Here is a 22,326-nt window from a genome sequence, read left to right on the forward strand (position 1 = left end):
TTGACCAGTCTTCGCAGTTATGACTGGTCATCATTTATGCCCATTGTAGCACTCTTAACAACCGTGTCACTCATTTCACAACTGCTTCTCTTCACCATGGTGACAAGATAGGGCAAAAACATAAATTGTGAGGACAGTCGTAAGTTCGAGGACTGGTCAAAAGTGCGAGAACCAGTCAAAAATAACTTTTTCAGCCCTCTGAGTAGTCCATATGCATAAAAGGATACAGCAATAGAGAGGGATGAAGGAAGGGAAGGGAAATTAGAGTCGGCGTGAGGGTAAGAGAGGGAGGAAGAGAGGAGGGGAAGGAGAAAGGAAGAGGAAGTAGGGAGAAGAAGAAGGGGGGAAGAGAAAGTAAGAAGGAAAGAAAAGACAGAGGTGGTAGGTTTGAGGAGAAAGATTGCTGTACAATAAAAAAGATGAAAGGGAAGAAAGCCAACCCCAAACAAATATAAAGATATTAAGATAAAGAATGAATTGTTAAACTTTACAGAATAAAAGAGAACAAATAGCAATAAATAGCAATAATTAGAAACACACATACAAACATACAACGTATTTTATTTGAACAGAGTATTTGGCCGATCCACAAATTTAAACAGTTGTAGGAGGTTAGCACCCACCCCTTTCCTAGAAGAATGAAATACTTTGGGAAATATTAAAAAGGCAGAATATTATATTTCCCTGGATGAGAAATGGAGAAGCATATTTTACAGACAAAGCAGCTCCCACCTTCCTGCCCCCCACCCTTTGTTAATGGGCCAGAGGCAGAAAGTCAATCCTTTGTCAAAGGACATTGCAACACAATAGCAACAGAAACTAACACAATGGGCCCCATCAAGCCATGTGATCCTGTCCACCATTAAAACATCTTTCCAAGCAGTCTCCATGTTTCCAGTGTCTTTTTCCCCACTTGGAGCAGAACCCAGAAGGATATTTCTTCCAACACAGTATTTAGTCATTTCAATTAAATTTACAATTTCTATATTTCCTTTTTACCATATTTATTCCTCATCTATTTTTTTAAAAAACCAATATTACCCTTCATCCTCATCTCTAATCTTAATCAAATTCAATTTTTCCCTTCTATTCTATATTATACCCCTTCGCATTGTCATCTATTTTCATATCCATCCTCACATTGGTTAATTATGTAATACAGTAGTTTAATACAAATTCAACATTTTAATATAAATCAATTAGTTATATAACTATCTTTTTTGTATATTAATCAATATGAACATGAATATTCCAATTATTTCCATGCAATCCAATTTCTTACAAATCAATTAATTATATTTACCAATAATAATAAACCAAATAATTTCCCCCATATATTCCTCCAAACCACAACTTAACCGTTTCTGCTTTCAATACAATATACAATTAATAGTATCTCAATTATTACAATTCCCTAGTTAAATAGAGTTTTGTTTCTTTAGTGTTTTAAAATCTTGAACCTCCTCTTGCCCTAAATTTCCCATTGTTTGCAGTTTTGTACCTACCTTTTTTGGTGAGGAAAAAGAAATCTCTCTGCCTCATTTTGTCACGTTGCAGCTAAGACCCTGCTTTCGCTTTCTCTTTTCAGCATAGCTAGGGGGAAAAAAACTTGCTCCAGGCTCTTTGAAGCCTCGCGGCAAGAATTTAAAGTTTTTTTTCCCTCTAGCCATCAGCTGGGACTCCGGAGGCAGCAATAGATTGGGAGTGGGCGGGGTAAGCGAACGGCGACCGGGCGATCCAACAGAGGCAGAGGGTGAGGGTGAGTGAAGGCATGGGGGGGGGGCGAGAGAGGGCTTTGGCGACCCCTGTGAAATGGCCGTTCGACCCCCAGGTTGAGAACCGCTGCTATAGATGGACTATATAGATGGATTGTTGGTCTTTGATGCCACCTAGTGGTTAAACAATCAAACTGTGGGTATAAGCTATGGAGAAGTGGTCTTATGCAGTCTGCCAATTTTTTGAAAACTCAGCCAATTCACTGTTGCCAAATGTTGCTGCCATAAGGAGGGATCAGCCTTCTCTGCCCCAAAGGATATACTATGGAGCACCTACAGCAGAGGTGAAATGCTACCAGTTCGGGGCGGTTCTCCTGAACTGGTAGTGAAAATGCTACTGGTTCACCTGAACCGGTAGTAAAAAAATGCTTTAAAAAGTAAAAAAAAAAAAGTTCCAACGATTGCGCAGCACAGCTGATCGTCTGAACTTTTTTTTTTTACTTTTTTAAAGCATTTTTTTACTACCTGTTCTGGCAATAGGTAGTAAAAAAAATGCTTAAAAAAGGTTCTGACAATCAGCTGTGACAATCAGCTGTGCCACGCAATCCTCGGAACTTGTTACTTTTTAAAGCATTTTTTTACTACCTATTGGGGGTCCGTTTTTGTTCCCAGGAGACTTCCCTGAGGCCTGCTAGGCCAAAAATGGGGGGGTGGGGAGGGTCTGTTTTTGCTCCCAGGAGGCTTCCCTGAGGCCTGCTGGGCCAAAATCGGGTGGTGGTGGGGTCCATTTTTGCTCCCAGGAGGCTTCCCTGAGGCCTGCTAGGCCAAAAACAGGGGGTGGGGGTTATTGAGAAAGAAACAAAGAAAAAGAAAGGGAGGGAGGGAGGGAGGGATGGGAGAAAGAAAGGGAAGGATGGGAGAAAGAAAGGGAGGGAAGGGAGAAAGAGGGAGGGGAGAAAGAAAGAGGGAGGGGAGAAAGAAAAAGAAAAAGAAAGGGAGGGAGGGAAAAAGGAGAGGAAGGAAGGACCACAAACCTGGCACTAGACGCAGCTTCAGAGGATACCTTGAAAGAGCATAGCAATCCAGAGCTGGAAGGGACCTGGCGGTCATCTAGTCCAACCCCCTGCTCCAGCAGGACTTTGTTAAAGTGACTTTCTGTCTTTTGACCCCCCAGTCACATAACTACATAGCCATGCCCACCCAGTCACATGACCCCCACCAAGCCACGCCCACAGAACCAGTAGGGGAAAATTTTAGATTTCACCACTGACCTACAGGCCTCACAAACACTGCCAGTTCATTGCTGCTGCTAGCCACTGAGTAAAGCTTGATTTAGAGTTGCCCACAACTACACATAGGCATCACCGCATACCTATGCTGCGAAGGGGTTGATGGATAAGCATAGGTTGCAGATGGCTGTAGAAGGGCCATTGTGCACACCTCCCAAATCCCAACTGCGTGTTGTGTGAAGGTGCATATCCTGCATACTGATTGGTTGATCCGACTTCCTGTTCTGTGCTTTGCTGTTTGAGTGCCTAGCCAGAATGTTACATTTGCAGAAATATAGGTAATCCTTGAGGTATGACAGGCCATTTAACGAATGTTTGAAGTTACAATGCACAACCCAAAAGCTAAATATGAATTAGTTTTAAAGTTACGAACTTTGCAGCGCCTCTGCGGTCATTGCTGGGGCATGTGGCACAATCAAGAAGAAATCCTGTCACACTTGCTTCCATTGTAAACCTTTCCTCTCCAGCCAGTATAAACCACTATGATTTCTTCTTAGTTCTGCCAGCACTAGTTTTATGCTAGTCTTACACTGGCTGCGCTAAGAAGAAATCACACCTATTTTGGTTCCTTGGAAGCCTTTCCTCCACATAAATTGGTAGTGATTTACCCTGGCTGGGGTGGAAAAGGATTGCCATGGAAGCGAAAGAGATGGTATTTCTTCTTTGCTCTACCAGTGTAAGACTAGCGTAAAGCTAGCGCTGGTGGATTTAAGAAGAAATCATGCCAAATTTTGATTCCTTGCAAACCTTTCCTCTCTAGCCAGTGTAAATCACAATTATTTAGCGCTGCCAGTGTAAGACTAGCGCTGGCGGAGCTAAGAAAAAATCATAGTGGTTTATGGTGACTGGAGAGGAAAGGATTGCAACGGAAGCAAAAGTGACAGTATTTCTTTTTGATTGTGCCACGTGGCCCAGCAAGGGAGCGGTCTTCTCTATCCTGATTTCCTGAGCTCGTCAAAAGGTAAGTAAGCTAATGGTGACAGGGTGGGGTATGGAGGAGGCCCATAGGGCTTTGGGGAAACCAAAGGGCAGGAGGCAGAGCATGGGATATCGTAGAGGGTGGGAGAGGCCTCCTGGGAGTGCCTGTGCCTGCACTAGGCCTCCCTTGGTTTCTCCTTCCCTGAGTCACCCCATGTTCTACCTAACAACCTGTGCATTCATTTAACAAATGCATTGGGGAAAGCAGGGACAGGGAGTGTCAGGGCATTGATTAATCCCATGTTTGGCTCTGGGACTAATTACCCTGGTTTAATTAGAGGAGATGAATCGAGGCTCCTCCTTGTTTGCAATATTCTGAAAAAGAAACGCGAAGAAAGGTTTCTAATAAAACTCATTTATTTGTTATAAAGAAAATAAAACACCTCACTAACTAAGAAAAATAAATTGTTACATTTTGGCAAGCGAGATCTCCTGCTGGTCCAGCCGGACCTCTGGCAAGAGAACAAAAGAAAAAGTGTGAGAGAAGGAATGTGGGTGGATACGGAAACACGTAGCTTACTGATAAGAAGTTGGCAAGCTACGGAGAGTCTGACAGTCCAGAAATGATGAGTTCAGCTGGCAAATAAAATAACGCAGTGACAGGGAGGTCATTAATTAGGTGCTTCGTTTAACGTAGTCCTCGACTTCTGACATGAATGGGCAGGCTCCATTGCTGTCGTAAGTCGAGGACTACCTGTATAGATGGAACACCTATGCAACCATCTCCCGAATGACGGACACATTCCCTGACGTGCAGTGCCAGACAAGTCTCCTCAACCCTTAATTGGTGCACCAGCTATTCCTTTGTAGCCCTTTCCTCTCTACAAGTTGTGCTGGCCTGCTTATAAGGAATATTAAAAAGTTCAGTGAATCGTATGATGAGAAGCAAAACAACAATTTTTTTATTTGTATATATATACGTATATGTATGGTTTTGCTTCTCATATCATTTACCATTGACGGAACTAATCCTACAGAGTAGGGGACAGAAGAGAGACTGAGACTTTCATGTGGTGGATGATGTTGGGCAGAGCTTGATTTCAAATAGGTGAACCACCACTCGCAGCCCTTAGTATGGTTCTTGTTATACAGCAATAACCCATTCTGGATACACAATAACGGTAGTGTAGAACAGCAAGATTTAGGGTAGCCTGATTTCCTGCTGACTCTGGGAGGGGAAAGGAGCTTGGCAAAGCAGTTGGATGGATGTGGCCTACAGCAGTTAATAATAAATTTACATAATACATTGGCTGTTGACCAAATGTATGTGTCATTTTAATGCAGCAGAATAGTTCCTAACTTACAGATGCTTTGTTTTCTGCTCAGTTGTATGGATTGACTAGCTATATAATGGTTTTGTAATAACTTCAAAGACGGGTCACAGCTTGGGTGTAAACTAAAATTAAGTCAATTCTCCCCCTTTTCATCACTCTGAAAGCTTGCTCTAAGAGATTGAGGGGGTTTGATTTCATTGCTCCCATGTGAAGCAAAACTATAAATTAGATCAAAGTTAATTTCTGTAACTCCAGGGAGTGTGGGGACAAGAGAATTAAATGCCAGAAATCCCACACAATATGTTATGTTGCATACTATAGAGATGTTTTACTATCTTGGAAGTATTCAGTTTTAAGTGCTAATTTTATTTAATTAAATCTTTTTCATTTTAAATTTGGAACCAATTAGAACCAGTTTGTATAATGCTAAAATTATTACCATGTTAAATGATAATAAGATCTCTAAATTTCATCTGTTTTGAATGAAAAAATGTGGAATTGCAACATGGTCATTTTTTCTTTCTGATTAGATTATTGGGTTTAGACATTTAACTACTATCAAGAGAATAATTTAGTCATGTATCTTAAGGAATATATGTGGAATGTTGAGTGTTAGAAATGGAGTATATAGTTATAAAGTAGGCACTGTTCAGCTTCTGATGCAGCAGAAGAATTAGGAGTATTTAAATCCTAGGAGGATTTTTTTTCCTGTGACAGTCATTCCATTGTTTCCAATGCTGATTGCCCTTCATTAAGAACTAATAATGAGCCTATGCAATCTTCATCTTACAGGAAGAGGATGACTGGAAAGAATTTGAGCAGGAAGAAATAATTGACTACAGTGGCCTCAGAGTTCAGTCCATGCAAATTAGGTATTATTGTCTTAAAAATATATATGTATATATATTGAAAAATGTAGTTCTGACTATAATTGATTCAATTACTAGCAAGTTCTAGGTGAAGAAAGAATCAGGTCATATCTCTAAACTTGCCACATGATGGCTTGTATTGCTTCAAAACAATCACCATCATCAATGTGCATGCTTGCTATTCTTAAATACTTTAATATTTGTGTACTTGGTATGGTGAAGAAAATACTATACCCATGATGACACGTGGCACGCAGCACCCTCTCTCTGGGCATGCGAGCTGTCTCCCCAGTTCAGCTCTGCCACGCATGCACGCGTGCCTCCCGCCTGCCAGCTGGTCGTCAGGTCTCTGCTGCTCATGCACGGGGGGGCGCGGTGTGTGCGGGAGCTGCGCACACGCAGGGGGCAGGGCCCATGCGGGGGCCCATGTGCGCATGCGCGGGGGCAGGGCTCATGCAGGGGGCCACACGCATGCGTGGGGGCGGGGCACATGCATGGGGCTGCACGCGCATTGCATTTTGGGGGTTCGGGCGCACGCGCTTTGGGCACTCGGTCCGGAAAAGGTTAGCCATCACTGTACTATACAGTATTCTTAGTTGGTGATTATTAAAAAATGACGTTTTTTCATACTTTAAAATTTTGCAGCCTCTTTGTTAGTTAGCCTATAGTTTAGTGACATGCTTATGTTCTAATTGTTAGTATCAGTCTTTATAGGACATGAGATTGGAGATGATCCCTTTTGTTTTAAATAGTGACATACTTTAAGTACTATTATGGTGCTGTGGTGACACAGTGGTTAGAATGCAGTACTGCAGGCTACCTCTGCTGACTGCCGGCTGCCAGCAGTTTGGCAGTTCGATTCTCACCAACTCAAGGTTGACGCAGCCTTCCATCCTTCCGAGGTCGGTAAAATGAGGACCCAAATTGTTGGGGGCAATATGTTGACTCTGTAAACTGCTTAGAGAGGGCTGTAAAGCACTGTGAAGCGGTATATAAGTCTAAGTGCTATTGCTATTATATGCTCAGTACTATATGTTACACAATTTGCACATTGTAACATGAACTTGTTTGTATAAGTGAAAAATGCTACAACACCTTTTTTCTGTTAGTGAAAAAGATGAAGAAGAAAGTGAAAAAAGAGAAGAACCAAAGGATAATAGTGAGGAACCAGGTGGAAGTGTGGAGAAATCATCTGGTCCTTGGAATAGGTCTGCTCCTACACAAATTCCTGTTGCTGAAATTAGTGGTGAGTTTTGCTGTATGTGCCTTTTATTTAACGAATGTTTACTGAATCAGCCAAGTTGCCTCATTTTTAGCTAAATGAAAATCAGTTGAATAAGTTTGAAGTACAGCTAATATTTCTTGTTAGAAATGAATACTGCGTTTGGGAATATTATTTTGTTCTTGATACTTGCTTAAGTAATAGATTTCCTGATACAGAGGAATCTTTACTTATACAGGCAGGGTATTGAGTGTAGATTGAATATTAAATTGAAAAACTGCACTTAATGTTTATTTAATTACATCTGGTTGTTTTGGTTTTTTAAACTTCTTTACAGAAAATCCAGAGCTGGTGCAATCCAGTGGAGTATATAGGCCACCTGGTGCAAGAGAAGGCAGGATACGAAAAGTGCCACAACGACCACCAGAGATCTATAGTGATACACAATTTCCATCATTGCAGTCCACTGCCAAGCAAGTAGATACTAGAAAGTAAGTATGGCAATAAGATTGTAGAATATTGCCTTAAAGTCATTCTTCCCCCAACCTAACAATCTCTTCCAGTTTTGTAATCTTATCCGGAGTTTCATAATCTTATCCACAGATCATAAACAAGTATGTAGTGTTTGCACTAGAGCAGGGGTGTCAAGCCCGTGGGCCGGATACGTCACACGCTGGGTTTAGCAAAGGGGAAAAAAGTCATACGTCATGTGACGACGTGACATTGTGAGTTTGACACCTGTGCACTAGAGGAAGCAAGTGTGTTTTAAGTACAAGGGAGCATATGGATTTTATCTGCAGAAGTTCAGATTGGAATTTTTAAAAACCCAGTTTCTTGATTTACAAAATGCTGTTCAGAGGGTTGGGATGTGAGATTGTTGTATAACTTGATCTTTGCCCATTCCTAATATCAAATTATGCTGTATGAGACTTGGTACTGTTACACAAGTGTTACCTCAGGGTCAGCTTATGGTCACTCACTCACAGGCCTGGAAAATTGCCACACTCACTTTCAACTGAACACTGAGGCACAAACAGTTCTTTAAAATACACAGAGACCCAGTGAATTTAAAATAACAGCAAACTTTTACTGAGTATAAAGTATATCTATTCTCTCTCTCTTTCTCTCTTCTCCCCCCCCCCCCCACACACATTGAAAGATTGAGGAGATTAATACAAAGGAAAATAATACAAACAGAAAAATTTGAACATTGTTCCTTCCCCAGGATCCCAAATCAGGTAACCAAGATGTAAGTCAAGACCAGTTCTATCCCTCTGGATCTTGGGAGATGTGAGATGCTACAGTTTTGAGCTTGGCTAGTCTTGCTTCCATGTAATTCTCATTGTTCGTTAGGTTAAAACAGGGGTCCTCAAACTTTTTAAATGGGGCCAATTCACGGTCCCTCAGACTGTTGGGGGGGCCGGACCAGCTGGGTGGGTGTGGCTAGGTGGTCATGTGACTGGGTGGGTGTGGCCAATTTAGCAGTCCATTTTGCCAATTTAGCAGTCCATTAAACAATACACACAAATTAAACTTTCATTTGTTTTGCTTCAGGATACTTAGTTTTGCAGCAATTCTTCTCAGCCCCAAGGAGCTTACAATCAACAAGTCTCTATCTATCTATCTATCTATCTATCTATCTATCTATCTATCTATCTATCTATCTATCTATCTCTGTCTCTCTCTCTTTCCATATCTCTTTCCACATCTCTCTCTCTCTCTCTCTCCCTGGGGCATCTTCTGCAGGATCCCCTTCAATCCTGGCAGTGCCCTGGGATATCTCATTGAATTCCATTCCATTCCTTTCTATTTCCATTCCATTGCATCCTATTCCCATTCCCACTCCCACTCCATCCTATTGCTATTGCTATTCCATCCCATCCCATCGCATCCCATCGCATCCCATCCTATTCCCATTCCCATTCCCATTCCCATTCCCATTCCCATTCCCATTCCATTCTCTCCTATTTCCATTCCATTCTATTCACATCGCGGCGGTCTCAATCTGATTTTGGAACCTCGCTGGCTGTCCCGGAGCTTCCTCCACACATGCCATACGCGTGCAACAGGCTCAAGCAAAGGCTCTGCATGTCTGGCAGGCAGGATCGGACCAGGCAGGCATCGCTCAGAACAGATCTGGCGAGGAAGCCCCAAGGCAGGGGCTCAGTGGCCGCCGAGACACGAGCGAGCTAGGGAGCGGGTGCTGCAACAGCCGCCCTGCTGCCTACGTCCCCCCCCCCATTGCTGCCGCCACTTGGATGCCCTTCCTGCCTCCCTCTCCAGGGGCAGAGACAGCCATTCTTCAGGGGCAGGCAGCCTCACCGGCCACTGCCCTGGAGCTGCTGAGCGCCAAGTGGGAGAAGGACAGGCAGGCAAGCGGCGGCGGGGGGGGGGGGAGAGAAGGCAGGGCAGCTGTTGCGGCACTTGCTCCCTAGCTCGCTCGCGTCTCACCAGCTCCACTTCTCCACAGGCCGCCAAGCTCTCCTCGCAAGTGAAGGCCTGTGCCTTTCGCCGGCCAAGGAAAGAGCTCAAAGATTTGCCACCGTTGCTCTGCCGGGGGGGGAGCCAAAGGGTCCCAAGGGAGAGGTTGCACCTGCTGCGTAATTAAGCATTGCTTCCAAGAGTTGTGCTTAGTGCCAGGGTGGCGCTCTCCATTGAGAGCCGCCTGCTCGCCCTCCCCCCCACCTCGGACCCCGCATGCAGCCCATGACCGGGGGATCTGCTGCTTCTGGGCTAGTCCGGCCGGCATGGGATAGCTCTCGGGCCTCCCACTCCTCTCTGCTTCTGCTCTGCTTCACCCAGGATGAATGGAAAGTGCGTGGCACTAAGTGTGACTCTTGGAAGCGATGCGTAATTACACGGCAGGCGCAGCCTCTCCCGTTGGGACCCTTCGGTTCCTCCCCCCCAGTGGAGCAATGGTGGACTGAAGTCCCTGGCAAATCTTCAAGTTCTTTCCTCAGCTGGCAAAAGGCGCAGCCCATTTTTGGTCTTCCCTACCCCTCAGAAGCACTCTGCCGGCCAAAAACAGGGTGCAGGGATGCCTCCTGGGGCCTCCACCCGCCCCATTTTTGGCCTCCCCTGCCCCCCAGAAGCACTCTGCCAGCCAAAAACGTTGGCCGTACCTTCCAGTTCTAGCCCACGGGGCTCTCACAGTGTAAAGTCCTGCACTGTGCCGAAGGGTGGGGGTCGGCGGGTGGGTGGGGCGATGTGGGTGGGGCAGCCTCGTGGTCCCACGCGGGCCAGATAAATGGCTTCAGTGGGCCATATCCGTCCCGTGGGCTGTAGTTTGAGGATGCCTGGGTTAAAACAATAAAGACTTTGAAAGAATTCACAATCTTTTTTTTTTTTGCAAAATATTTTTTATTTTTTCCAACATAACACATAAAATAGATCTCTTTCGAGAGCGAAGTCTCGATCCGGTCATGAATAGGTACAATCGCTTACATTTTGAAAAAGCTCCATTCACAATTTCCCATTATATCTTTTAAAATTCAAAGTCAAAACAAAAAAAAAAATTAGTCATAAACTCTAATATCTTGATCAGAACCATTCTATTATATCACCACCAATTTAATTTCCAGGTACACATTTAATTCATTATTATGCTCATTTATAAGTTCAATTATCTCTGGTTCTTTTCCAGGCTCTCTTCATTACACCTTTTAACATCAATATTAAAACATTAAAAAAAGAAAAAAGAAATATTCTAATCTCTTAGTCTAATTATTTACCTTACAATTTCTAACCACACATCGTAATTTCAACTTAGATACAGCTCTATTTTTTATTTCAATTAATAAATCAAACTTCAGTCCATATTTCTTAATCTCTTGACTCCTTCATCAGATCTTTAAACCTTAAAGCTTTATCAATTTGCCTTTAGTTTTGCATATTTCATATTCTCAAATTTACCTCAAAACCCATATCCTCCTCCATACCTCCAGCTTTTGTTTGGCTGATTTCCAGCATGCTTTATTTTGGCTGATTTCCAGCATAGTCATCTCCATACCTCCACCCATTGTTGGCTAGTTTCCAACGTATTGTATTTTGGCTGATTTCCAGCATAGTCTCCTCCGAACCTCCCACTATTATTTGGCTGATTTCCAGCATGTTTTGTTTTGGCTGATTTCCAGCATATTCTCTTCCGAGTCTCCTTCTCTTATTTGGCTGGTGTTACCACCATATTTTCCTCCACGCCTGCATCTGTTGTTTTAGCTATCTCATTTTAACTAATTCACATATTACATAAATTGCTTTTTCAGATACCACAATTTGACTCAGCATAGATTTTAACAAATATCTTCTTGTATATTTTAAGATCATCTACTTCATATTTATTTTAAATCTCAAAAATTCATTTAAGCATTTAGAACATTTAGAAAAATCATATTCTCATTCATTCATTTATAGTCTTATTTCATAACCAAATACATATGTTTATATAGTCCAATTTAAAAGGAATGGAAATAAAAGGTGAAAAAGAGAAGGAAAGGAAAACGAAAACGAAGGAGAAAAGAGGGAAAGTAGAAACAAAAAAGAAAAAAGTATCAAGAAAAGAAAGAAAATCAAAAAGGTAGCAAAGGGAAACAAAAAAAAGTATAATACCTCATATCAATATTCAGACTTCAAATATGCATTAAGCATTACATTTCCATTTTAATCAAACTATGTTGTTTTTCTTATCTTGCAACCTACTATAAATCTTTTTCCAATCTGTCCAAAATTGTTCTTTTTCAATTTCAATATTATCAATGTTAAAAATTCTATAAAATTTAGTTCTTTTATATCATTCCATATATAATACCATCTCTTCTTTTAGTGCCACGCCTTTTTTCCTTTTCTTGCTGCGCCTGTTAATTCAGTTATAGTTATTCCATTTTATTTCTTTTTTCTTTCCATCAATAAGGCTTCCAATAGACAGATTGAGTATCCCCAGAGTCAAAGCTCCTTATTTGTTGCCAAAGTAATCCAGTTAAAATAACAAAACACTTAGTTTCTCTTCCAAGCTGCTAGCAATCCGCAATTACACTTTCACTTCTTCACAGTCTCCATTTTGTGTATTGCAAGGCTATCCGTTTGTCTTTTCCCTTTGTTTTAAAAAAGTCCTGTTTATCACCTCTTTCCTTTTTCTCTCTTCCAAGAATAATCCATTCCCGTTTAAAAAAAAGAAAAAAGAACAGTTTTCAAAATTTATAACTTTCCAAAAAGGCAATCATTCCAAATTAGCAATAAAATCCATAATCCTTTGGTGGGTCTTTCCTTTTTAAAAGGTATTTTGCAGATCTTCTTGCCCCAATACACAGTAGCCGCTAATTAAGGCTGGGGCACACTTATCAATATCCACAGTTTAAACGCTGTTCTCACCTGGGTTTGGTCTTGCTTACCCGGCTTCCGAACGCCTCGCTCTCACTTTTCCTTCTTCCTCCAGCACAGTGCTTTCTCCGGTTGGCCCAGGCTTCGAGGCAGTCGCCATGACTGCCGCTCCCCCGCCGCCGGCTCAGAGGGCTTCCTCCGGCCCCGAGGAACTTGCCCGTTCCTCTCGGCCATCCAAGGGGTCCCTCTCTCTTCCCCTGTCCCTTCAGGACAGGGTAGGTCCGCAGACCTGTCGGCAGCGGCTCGCCAGCCGAGGTTTTCACGGGGCTTGTAAGAGCCCTGCCATTTCCCCGACTGAATCGCCCAGCGCCAACCGGAAGTCTCAGGATTCACAATCTTGACCTGTCCTTAATAGTAGATAATCAATAGCCACACGATTTTGGATAACTGCAGTCCTGATAGCTGTCATTTCTTCTGTCAGAGCTGCAATGAGGGACGATGTGAGGTTGACACTTTTAGCTAGGATGCACGTCACTTTTCTTAGATAGATGATCCAAAGTGAAAGAACATTCCCTCCCACAAGTCATAAGTGAAATCCTTTAAAGCAGTAACATCTCTTCTAGGCTTGAGGGTACTCCAAACAAACAAATAAATGTGACCAGAAGGGGCTAATAAAGGAGTTTACTGGTTTATTTAGAATACCTTCCTTTTCTAAGTTGAAAATACCCTCTCTGATCCCTGTTCCAGCAGCCTTTGGTTTAGGATATTGTTTGTAGGGGGTTACAAGGGAACTGGTCATCTCTTATCTGTGCATTAACATGTGTCCCACACTGGCCACAATGGGCTTGGTTAGCCCCTGGAACCAAAGCTTCCCAGTGAGGCCTGTGAGACAGATAGGGCTGCAATGGAAATTTGTTTAGCCAAAGGAAAGTGTTTAATAAAAGATGTTTCAGCTCCAGTATCTTGCTTAGCTTAGGATCATTTTGGGTTGAAACAGAAAGGTAATTCCTCATGTCTTCAGGGTCTTTCAGATGTTTTCCCCGATACTGCTGGGCTAGACCCATGTATTTATCAACCACAGCAGGGGGCAGCCCTAGAAATTGACTAAGGGTGTGTCTGAGATTGCATTTTCCTCAAGATCTGAGAGCTCGGTTTCCTCTTTCCCCTTTACAGCTAGGACTGAAAACTTTCTTTAAAGCTTGTTAATTGTTTTAGTTCCTGCCTGAGCAGGAAGAAAGGCTGTTCTTTTTCCTTCATCTTCTCTCCATTTTCTTTCTCTGATCCATGCCTTCCTTGACGATTTTTTTCTAACTGTTCCACCCTCTCCTTCAAGCTCCTAGTAGAACCCCCATCCCATCTCTCCATGTTTTTCCCCAAATCTCTCAGCTTTCGCCACATTTGCATACACTCATCTCCATTCATCACTCTCTGCCCTTGGTTGCTCCACACAGTCCTATTGCTATTGTCTTCTCCTCTTCTTTCCCATCTTTCTTTCATCACTTGCACCTCCCCCACATTCTTTACTTACTTTCCTCCCCAACATTTCCAACAGCTTTCCTTGCTTCTCACAAATCTGTTTCCAAAGTGGCTAAGTCTAATGGGTAAGCTGCATCTACCCACCCAATCCAGGAACACTCAGGATGCTGCAGCACACCCAGCACTCCTTTTAAAGACTGATTGCTCCATGGGTGCTGCATAATGTCGCTCATAGTTCGCCCCTCATCCCTATTATTAGGGGGTTCTATTCCAGCTATGAACTGGTACCATCAATAGTGATGGCAGAATTCTAACGGGTCCTCTTTCCCTTGCCGATCCCCAATGGCTTTAAGTTTTGTAATTGGGTGCCAGACATTAAGTCCTGTACCATGTTTTGGAGCCCCGTAACACACTGGATTGGGGGAATTAGGATTTCTCTGGTAGGTGTGCCATTTGACTTCAGGATAGGTTAATATGACCTGCTCAATCTCTTGGTCAGATAAATTGTACTGGAAGGCTCAGTTGATGTAGCCTCCAGGTCCATTTGAGGGGATCAGGGCTCAAGGCCCTCAGATCTGTAACAATCTGTTTCAGCTCACCTCCTGATAAAGGACTATGAGTAACTACTTGTTCCCACTCTTCCCATTGCTGGTTTTGGGCATTTCTGCACCTTCTTTTTGCTCGAGTTTCCCCTACTGCTATTGAAGCCTGAGGAACCTTATTGCTTAATTCCTCAAAGGGCTCCTTCCTATCAGAGAAAAAATCTGGGATATTTCATCAGGATCTGAGCCTGTTAAGCAGGCAATTTGGTAAGATTGCTGCCTTATTTGTCTGTGCAGCTCCCCGACCTTACTACATTCTCCACAAGCTGGGTGCTTATTCCTAGTGGAGGTCTGCACAAGGTCCTTTAAAGCTTCAATTTTTAATTCTTGCACAGCATGCTTTTGTTGCCATTCCTGTTCCCTTCATAAACTATCCTTCAGTTGAGCCAAGGTCTCTCTTAGTTCTACCATTTGGCTCTTTTCAGCTGGTAAACAGCCTGCAAAACATGGTGTTATTTTTGAATTGCTCCAAGTCCCCTTTTAAAGAGGAGTTCTCCAATTGCAACTGCCTAAGGAACTGATCCATTTGGGTCAGCCCAACCCCCCAATATTACTGCCAACACTCCAGGTACATCTTTCTGTTTCTTTCCTCTTAATTTGTACAGCTTCCCAAATTCTACCTTAATATCTCTCCCTGAATGCACTGACTTCATTTTCTCTTGCAAATCACCAGTAGGCAATTCCAATTTCTAAATAAGTTTCTCCATCACTTCACAATATACCAAACCCATTTCCCCCTCCTCAGGATTCTCCAGTGGAGCTGTCACCTGGGAGGCAGGCGGTGACAAAGCACCCTTTTGCTGTGCATCCCCAAATTTCCACAAAGATATAACTGATCTCAATAAATTCAAAGGGTCTAATCTGTGTATCCCACTTCTGACACATAAAATGTTACACAAGTGGGCTGTCAGGTTCAGTTTATGGTCACACACTCACAGGCCTGGAAAACTGCCACACTCAATCCCAAATCAACTGAACACTGAGGCACAAATGGTTCTTTAAAATACACAGAGACCCAGTGAATTTTAAATAACAGCAAACTTTTACTGATATATTTTTGCTCTTACACACTCTCTCATCTACACTTAGCGTCCACTACTAGGCTGCCAGGCACTAGCCAGAAGGACGGAAGCCGCCAAGTCTGGGATCCAAAAATGACCCAAAGAGTGGGCAGGCTTCAGGACCCCTTTTATCCCCGAAAGTCCTTGCTTTTTTTTGGAGGGGAGGGGCTTGCCATGTGCTCAGGCCCAACTCCTTTGTTTGTTAGCTGTTGGTGATACTTGGGGAGGGGCTTGCCATGTGCTTAGGCCCAACTTTTGCCCTTTTGTTTCCTTAAGGACTTGGTTCCTTTCCCTGAGGGAGCTTTTCCTGGCTTTTGTTAATGTGCCTTCACCACTTTTAGGTATGGTGGCTTATGAAATGTGAGGCCCAGTCTCACACTACATAGCAGAATTTCAATATTTTAACTGATATTGAGTAAAAAGTTTCAATTTTCAATAGGAGGTTTGTCAATTTTCAACTTAGGCAGTAAATTTCAACTAAATAGTCTATCTGTATCTGTACAATGAATTATATAGACAAATATGGCATTTGCCAGATTTTTTTCACAATCGGTTACTTGACGGGATTATAATTGTAAATCAGGTGATAAGAATGACTTATAGACAGTCCCCACATAATGGATGTGTTTTTATTTGAATGTCAGTCTTCTTATAACAGATTGCTTATAAATAAGCATCCCAAGTCAGTAGATGCTTCCATGCAACTTGAGTTCAGTTCAGAAAACAAGCATGCAGAAATTGTTGTGCAGTTCTTTGCATTTAGCCTATGCCTTGGAATAGTTGCTGGGTCTTACATTCAGTAGGACATTAACATATTGATAATTATTGACATGCTGCTGCAAGTGTTAGTCTTCTTGGGGTGTAGGAATACATTTTTATGGCCGCAATCCAGTGAACTGCCCCACTAATGTTCTCAAGAGTTTTGAATCTATATTCTCAAATAACAGAACCCAATTTGTCACTTCAAAACCAGTTTATGAAATGGCACTGAGGTTTATTCAGAGAAATGTCATCGATTGTGTGTGCAAGCCCTTAGCCATGCCTGCAGTACAGGTAATCCCCGGGTTATGAGTGTTCCCTTAGCATATGTTCGAAGTTACGCGATAAGCACCCCCTAGCGTTTGCGAACAAGTCCCAAAACTATGAATCTTGCAGCACCACGGCAGTTGTTCGCCCTTACGAACAACCGCAGAGGCTCTGCAACATTCGTCCTGAACGTTGCCGGCCAAAATGGAGCTTCTGAGGGGCGGATCTGCCCCTCCAATGCTCCATTCAGGCCTCCAGAGGCCTCACCTGGCACATTGCAGGCTGAAATGGAGCTTCTGAGGGGCGAATCCAGCTCTCGGAAGCTCCATTTCAGCCTGCAACGGGACAGAGGAGGCCTGTGGAGGGCCGAACGGAGCGTCGGAGGGCTGGATCCCCCCCTGAAGCTCCATTTCGGCCTGCAATGGGCCAGGGGAGGCCCACTGAGGGCCGAACAGAACTGCAGAAGGGCTTCACAAGGTAAGTGACCCGGCATGGCAGGTTGGGGGGTGGGGAAGCAAGTGTAAGACAGTGATTACATTTATTTTCCTTTAGGGATAAAGAAATGGAGAACTTTGAAGTGGTAAAACAAAAATAGAGGTAGGGATGAGGTTTCAAAATCCAAGGTAACTAAACTTCAGCTAGACAACCAATATGCTGTGCTTGGGGATCAGTAAAACTGCACACTTACTACAATTAAGGAATGGTTATCTCAGGGGTCTGCAACCTTAAACACTCAAAGAGCCATTTGGACCCGTTTCCCACAGAAAAAAAAAAAACCACCAGGAGCCACAAAACCTGGGTGGGCATGGCCAACTCGATGTCACTCACTCCCAGTCACATGACCCCCTACCCACGCCTACCCAGCCGGTCATTAGGCCAGAGAACCAGGAACCACAAAACCCTTTTCTCTCTCTCTCTCTCCCCCCCCCGTATCTATGTCTCTCTCTCCCACTCTCCCTGTATCTCTCTCTCTGTATCTCTCTGTCTCACTCCCCCTCTCTATCTCCTCCTCTCTTCCCCCTCTCTCTGTATCTCTCCCCCTCTCCCTCTCTTCACCTCTCTCTGTATCTCTGTCTTTCTCTCTCCCTCTCTCCCTCTCTCTCTGTATCTCTCCCCCTCTCCCTCTCTCCCCCTCTCCCTGTATCTCTCTTTGTATCTCTCTCCCCCCTCTCCCCCTCTCTGTAGCTCTCTCTCTCTCTGTATCTCTATCACCCCCCTCTTCCCCTCTCTCTCCCCCTCTCTGTAGCTCTGTCTCTCTCTTCCCCTCTCTCTGTATCTCTCCCCCTCTCCCTCTCTCTCCTCCCTCTCTGTATCTCTGTGTATCTCTTCCCCTCTCTCTCCCCCTCTCTGTAACTCTATGTCTCTCTCTCCCCCTCTCTATGTCTCTCTCCCCATCTCTCTGTGTCTCTCTCTCCCCCTCTCCCTTCTCTCTGCATCTATGTATCTCTCTCTCCCTCTCCCTCTCTATCTTCCTCTCTCTCCCCCTCTCTCCCCCCTCTCTGTATCTCTCTGTATCTGTGTGTGTGTGTGTCTGTCTCTCTCTCTCTATGTCTCTGTGTGTGTCTGTATCTATCTCTGTGTGTCTGCGTCTCTTCTCACACTCTCGGAAAGCCCAGCGAGCTCTCCTTGGGGCTCTTCTCTACTCCTTTTCTTTCTTCTTTTTGGAAATCCGGGCTGGCTGAGGAACGAGTGCGAACCGCAGTGGAGGCTTCCCTTCAGGCAACCTTCCTCCTCCTCTTGCGACCTTCTGGCCGACTGTGGCGGGGCCAGGAGTGTGCGCACGAGCAGGGAGACCCTCCTCAAGCGAGTGGGCGGGCTTGGCCAAAGTGCAGCAAAGGTGCGTGCATGGCGAGCCGCCACTTGCTTGAGGAGGGTCTCTGTGAAAATTGGGATCGTAGAAACACCCAGGAGCATAGAAGAGTCCAAAGGCAGATGCATGAATAAATGTGATAAATGTATTTATTCATATAACAAAACATATTAACTATATACAAAGGCTGTCTTAATATCCATTAGGATAGGGGGCACACAGCGTGTGTGACTACCCCTATCAAAGATCATGTCTCATGGAGAACAAACGTAAAAGAGAGCTTGGTGGAAAGGTTAGAGGGGGTTTTATACTCAGTGTAAGCCCCTCCTCTCCACATAGGGGTGGGGGCACTTTCTGCCTCCACTAGTGTCTGTATGATATATGTGCCAATGGCTTGCAAATACTTGACAGTTCCCCTCCTTGCGAGCCAATGGCATGCAAACATACAAATGCAATGCACAACAGATTTTACCCTGTGAGACATAACTTTTTACACAGATCTTTGTGCCTATCTGCTGGTAGAGGTTTTGTGAAAATATCAGCTGTTTGATATTTGGTCTGACAATGTGATAAAGATATAAACCCCATCTCTACTAGTTGCCTAACATTTTGATAGCGGATATCAATATGTCTGGACCTTTTTCCCACCGCATAGGCTTTGGCAATGCCTATGGCCCCGGTGTTGTCTTCTATAATTTGGATGGGCAAAGTCGGTGGTGTCCAGATGCTAGAAATTAAGGCATCAAACCATATCAGATCGTTCCCTGCCTCTGATAAGCATGCATATTCGGCCTCAGCGGTGGAGCACGAAACAAATTTCTGTTGCCCCACATGCCAATGGATGGGTGCCTCATTTAATAGTACCAAGAAGCCCGAAGTACTCCTACGTGTCTTGGTATCTCCGGCCCAGTCCGCATCCGCGAAGCATTTTAATTGGGCCTTGTCTCTATTCTCAGGTTCCAAGCGAAGCACGTAATCTGCTGTGGTCTTGAGATACCTTAATAGCTTTTTAATGGCCAACCAGTGGAACTGGGTAGGATGTTCCACTTGTCTAGATAGCAGGTTTACGGCCAGGGCAATATCTGGACGGCTCCAGTTACTTATATATAGTAATGAGCCAATCACTGACCTAAATAGAGTATTATTTTGGAACTCTGGGCTATCCTTGTGTGCCAATCCATAATAGTCGGTCTGCATTGGGATAGCCGTTGGCTTGCTATCTTCCATTTTACATTTCACCAAGAGTTCCTCTATCTTTTCCTTTTGGGAGAGAGCAAAACCTTTTGGTGTAGTGATGATTTGTACGCCTAGGTACTTGTCCACATATCCTAAAGACTTTAGAGTGAACTTTTTTTGTAGGGTCCTGGCAAATATAATACTTCCCCCCTTGTCAGGCCCTATATATAAAAGGTCATCGACATACACTAGGACTTTCTCCAGCCCCCCTTTGGTATCCCTTGTGAAGGTACATTTATCAGCTGGAGATGGATGGAAACCCAGTGATTTGAGAGTTTTAGTCAGGCATTTGTTCCATAGTCTGCCTGATTGTTTGAGGCCGTACAAACTTTTCTTCAGTAGCCAGGTGTGGCCTTCCTGCCGTTGAAATCCGGGGGCACCTCTGACGTAAATTTCTTGTTTTAGATGTGCGTGTAAATAAGCAGTTTGCACATCAAATTGAAAAATGTGTTCCCCATGTGCTGCTGCGGTGACCAAAGCAGCCCTCACACTTTCCGCTCCCACGGTGGGAGAGTATGTTTCATCAAAGTCCTGCAAGTAGCGCTGTGCGTAGCCTTGTGCTACCAGCCGGGCCTTATAGAGGAGTTTGTTGTTGGGCATTGGCTTGACCTTGTAGACCCAACGGGTGCCAATTGCTTTCCTCTTTTTGGGGACTTCCATGGGGATGAAGACTTTCAATTTTTTGAGACTGTCCATTTCCCGCTCCATTGCCACCCCTCCACCTGCGCTGTTCTTCCTCGGGAAGCTGGAGGACATCTGAGTACGTTTTAGGGGCCATGGTAACGCTGTTGACCGAGGCAACACAGCCAATGTCCAACCTTTTGGGTGGCACCCCTTTATTGGAGCGTTTTGACCGTCTGGGAAATTGCCACTCACCATCATCATTGTCATCCGGAGCATCGGTGTCAGAATTGGAGCTGCCGGAGGTATCTTTCCAATCAAAATGGGGTGGGCCTCTGTCCCAGGCGCTGCGAAGATATGGTCGTTTAGGTGAGGCAGGAGGTGTGAAGTCACCCAGGGATTCCTTGTCTGAATCGTCAGAGTCAGGTAGGGATTCATCACCATCCGGATCTTCGCTGGTCAGTTGTTTGGAGTTTGTTGGTTCATCCTCTTCAGGTGGTGCTGCTTGTTCAGTGTCGCTTCTAATAGGGGAATAACCGGGTTCATTGGAATGAATTTTTGACCAATTTGACCCCTCCTCAAAGGAAGCTGATCTAGAGACAATGACAAGGTTATTTTTGTCTACAAACCTAGAGGCCTTGCTGCCGGTTGCATAACCTATAAATCTGAGCCTCCTTGATGCCTTGCCCCCCTTTCTTCTGAGGTGCTTGGGAATATGGACCCAGGCATAGGAACCAAAAATTCTCAGGTGTGAGAGGCTAGGTTTCCTTCCATGGACCAGGAAGTATGGGGTTTGGTTAATGGCACTACTCCATGTCCTGTTGACTAGATAATTAGCCATTTTGACCGCTTCTGCCCAAAAAACTTGGCTCATGTCAGCATCTGCAAGTAGGCAGTTCATGACATTCTGCAGCACTCCATTTCTCCTTTCTGCAATGCCATTCTCGGACGGAGTTCGAGGGGATGATTTAAAATGGAGGATACCTCTCTCCTTCATCCACTTTTCAAAAATCTTGGATGTAAACTCAGTCCCCCTATCACTCTGCACCTGAGCGATGCACACCTTGTGTTGCGTTTGGATCTGGTTGTAAAGATATTTGAAGTTGGTAAAGACTTCAGTTTTGTCCTTTAAAATAAATACATGGCCATAACGAGAGTAATCATCTACTACCGTTAAAAAATAACGCCCCCTACCAAGGGAGGGTCTAAAAGGACCAACCAAATCCATGTGTACCAGCTGATAAGGGTACCTTGCACGACGGGAAGAGACCTTAGGTATAGCAGCAGTTTTAGATTTTGCTGCCTTACAGATGGCACATTCCAAATAGGTATTACAATTCTTTATCTTAAGCCCATCAGAAAAATCTTGCATTTTCTTAATAACCGGGAAGCTGGCATGGCCGAGCCTGCGGTGTAATATATGAGCACAATCCAAATGTAAAGGTTTACCCATGCATACTTTGTCAACCTTATGTATCTTACCATTACAAGCCTTGGTCTGTTCAGTAATGAGAGTAGGCACTGGATTAATGGTCACCTTAGAGTTCCTCAGGGTTGGCTGAGGAGTTGTGACCTTAATGGGCTCAGTCTTAATGGCTTTGGATGTCCTAGGAGCTGGTTTAAAAGCTTCATTGGTTTTAGGTCCAGGGTCCTTGAGTTTGGACAACCTGGGGGCTGGCACAGAACCTTTCTGCTCTATCTGGGCGTTAGCTCCCTGAGCCCTCTTGTTAGGTTTCTTGTGCCTTTTGACCTTTGCTTTTGGGGAAAAATAAGGCAAATTGTTGATTTTTACAATATCACCAACAACACCCCCATTTTTGAAAACATAACCTCC

The 22,326-nt window shown here is 44.0% G+C and overlaps 1 protein-coding gene across 3 annotated transcripts in view; it reads left to right on the plus strand.

The window, feature by feature from the left end:
• Nucleotides 1-22,326, plus strand: part of CDV3 (CDV3 homolog) — a 51,690-nt gene that overhangs the window by 25,357 nt on the left and 4,007 nt on the right. The window contains exons 2-5 of one of the 3 annotated variants that reach the window (XM_070944406.1): nt 6,049-6,128; nt 7,235-7,371; nt 7,685-7,838; nt 17,378-17,501. In XM_070944406.1, coding sequence (XP_070800507.1) covers nt 6,049-6,128; nt 7,235-7,371; nt 7,685-7,838; nt 17,378-17,420 — 414 coding nt within the window. In that variant the 3' untranslated portion in view covers nt 17,421-17,501. Of the gene's footprint in view, nt 1-6,048; nt 6,129-7,234; nt 7,372-7,684; nt 7,843-17,377; nt 17,502-22,326 lie in introns of those variants that run through there. The other 2 variants (XM_070944408.1, XM_070944407.1) reach the window with 2 other exon arrangements.

The sequence above is a fragment of the Pituophis catenifer genome, unplaced genomic scaffold (assembly GCF_029215685.1).
Source record: "Pituophis catenifer annectens isolate HBS135680 unplaced genomic scaffold, rPitCat1.0.hap2 SCAF_5, whole genome shotgun sequence".
Taxonomy (NCBI): domain Eukaryota; kingdom Metazoa; phylum Chordata; class Lepidosauria; order Squamata; family Colubridae; genus Pituophis; species Pituophis catenifer.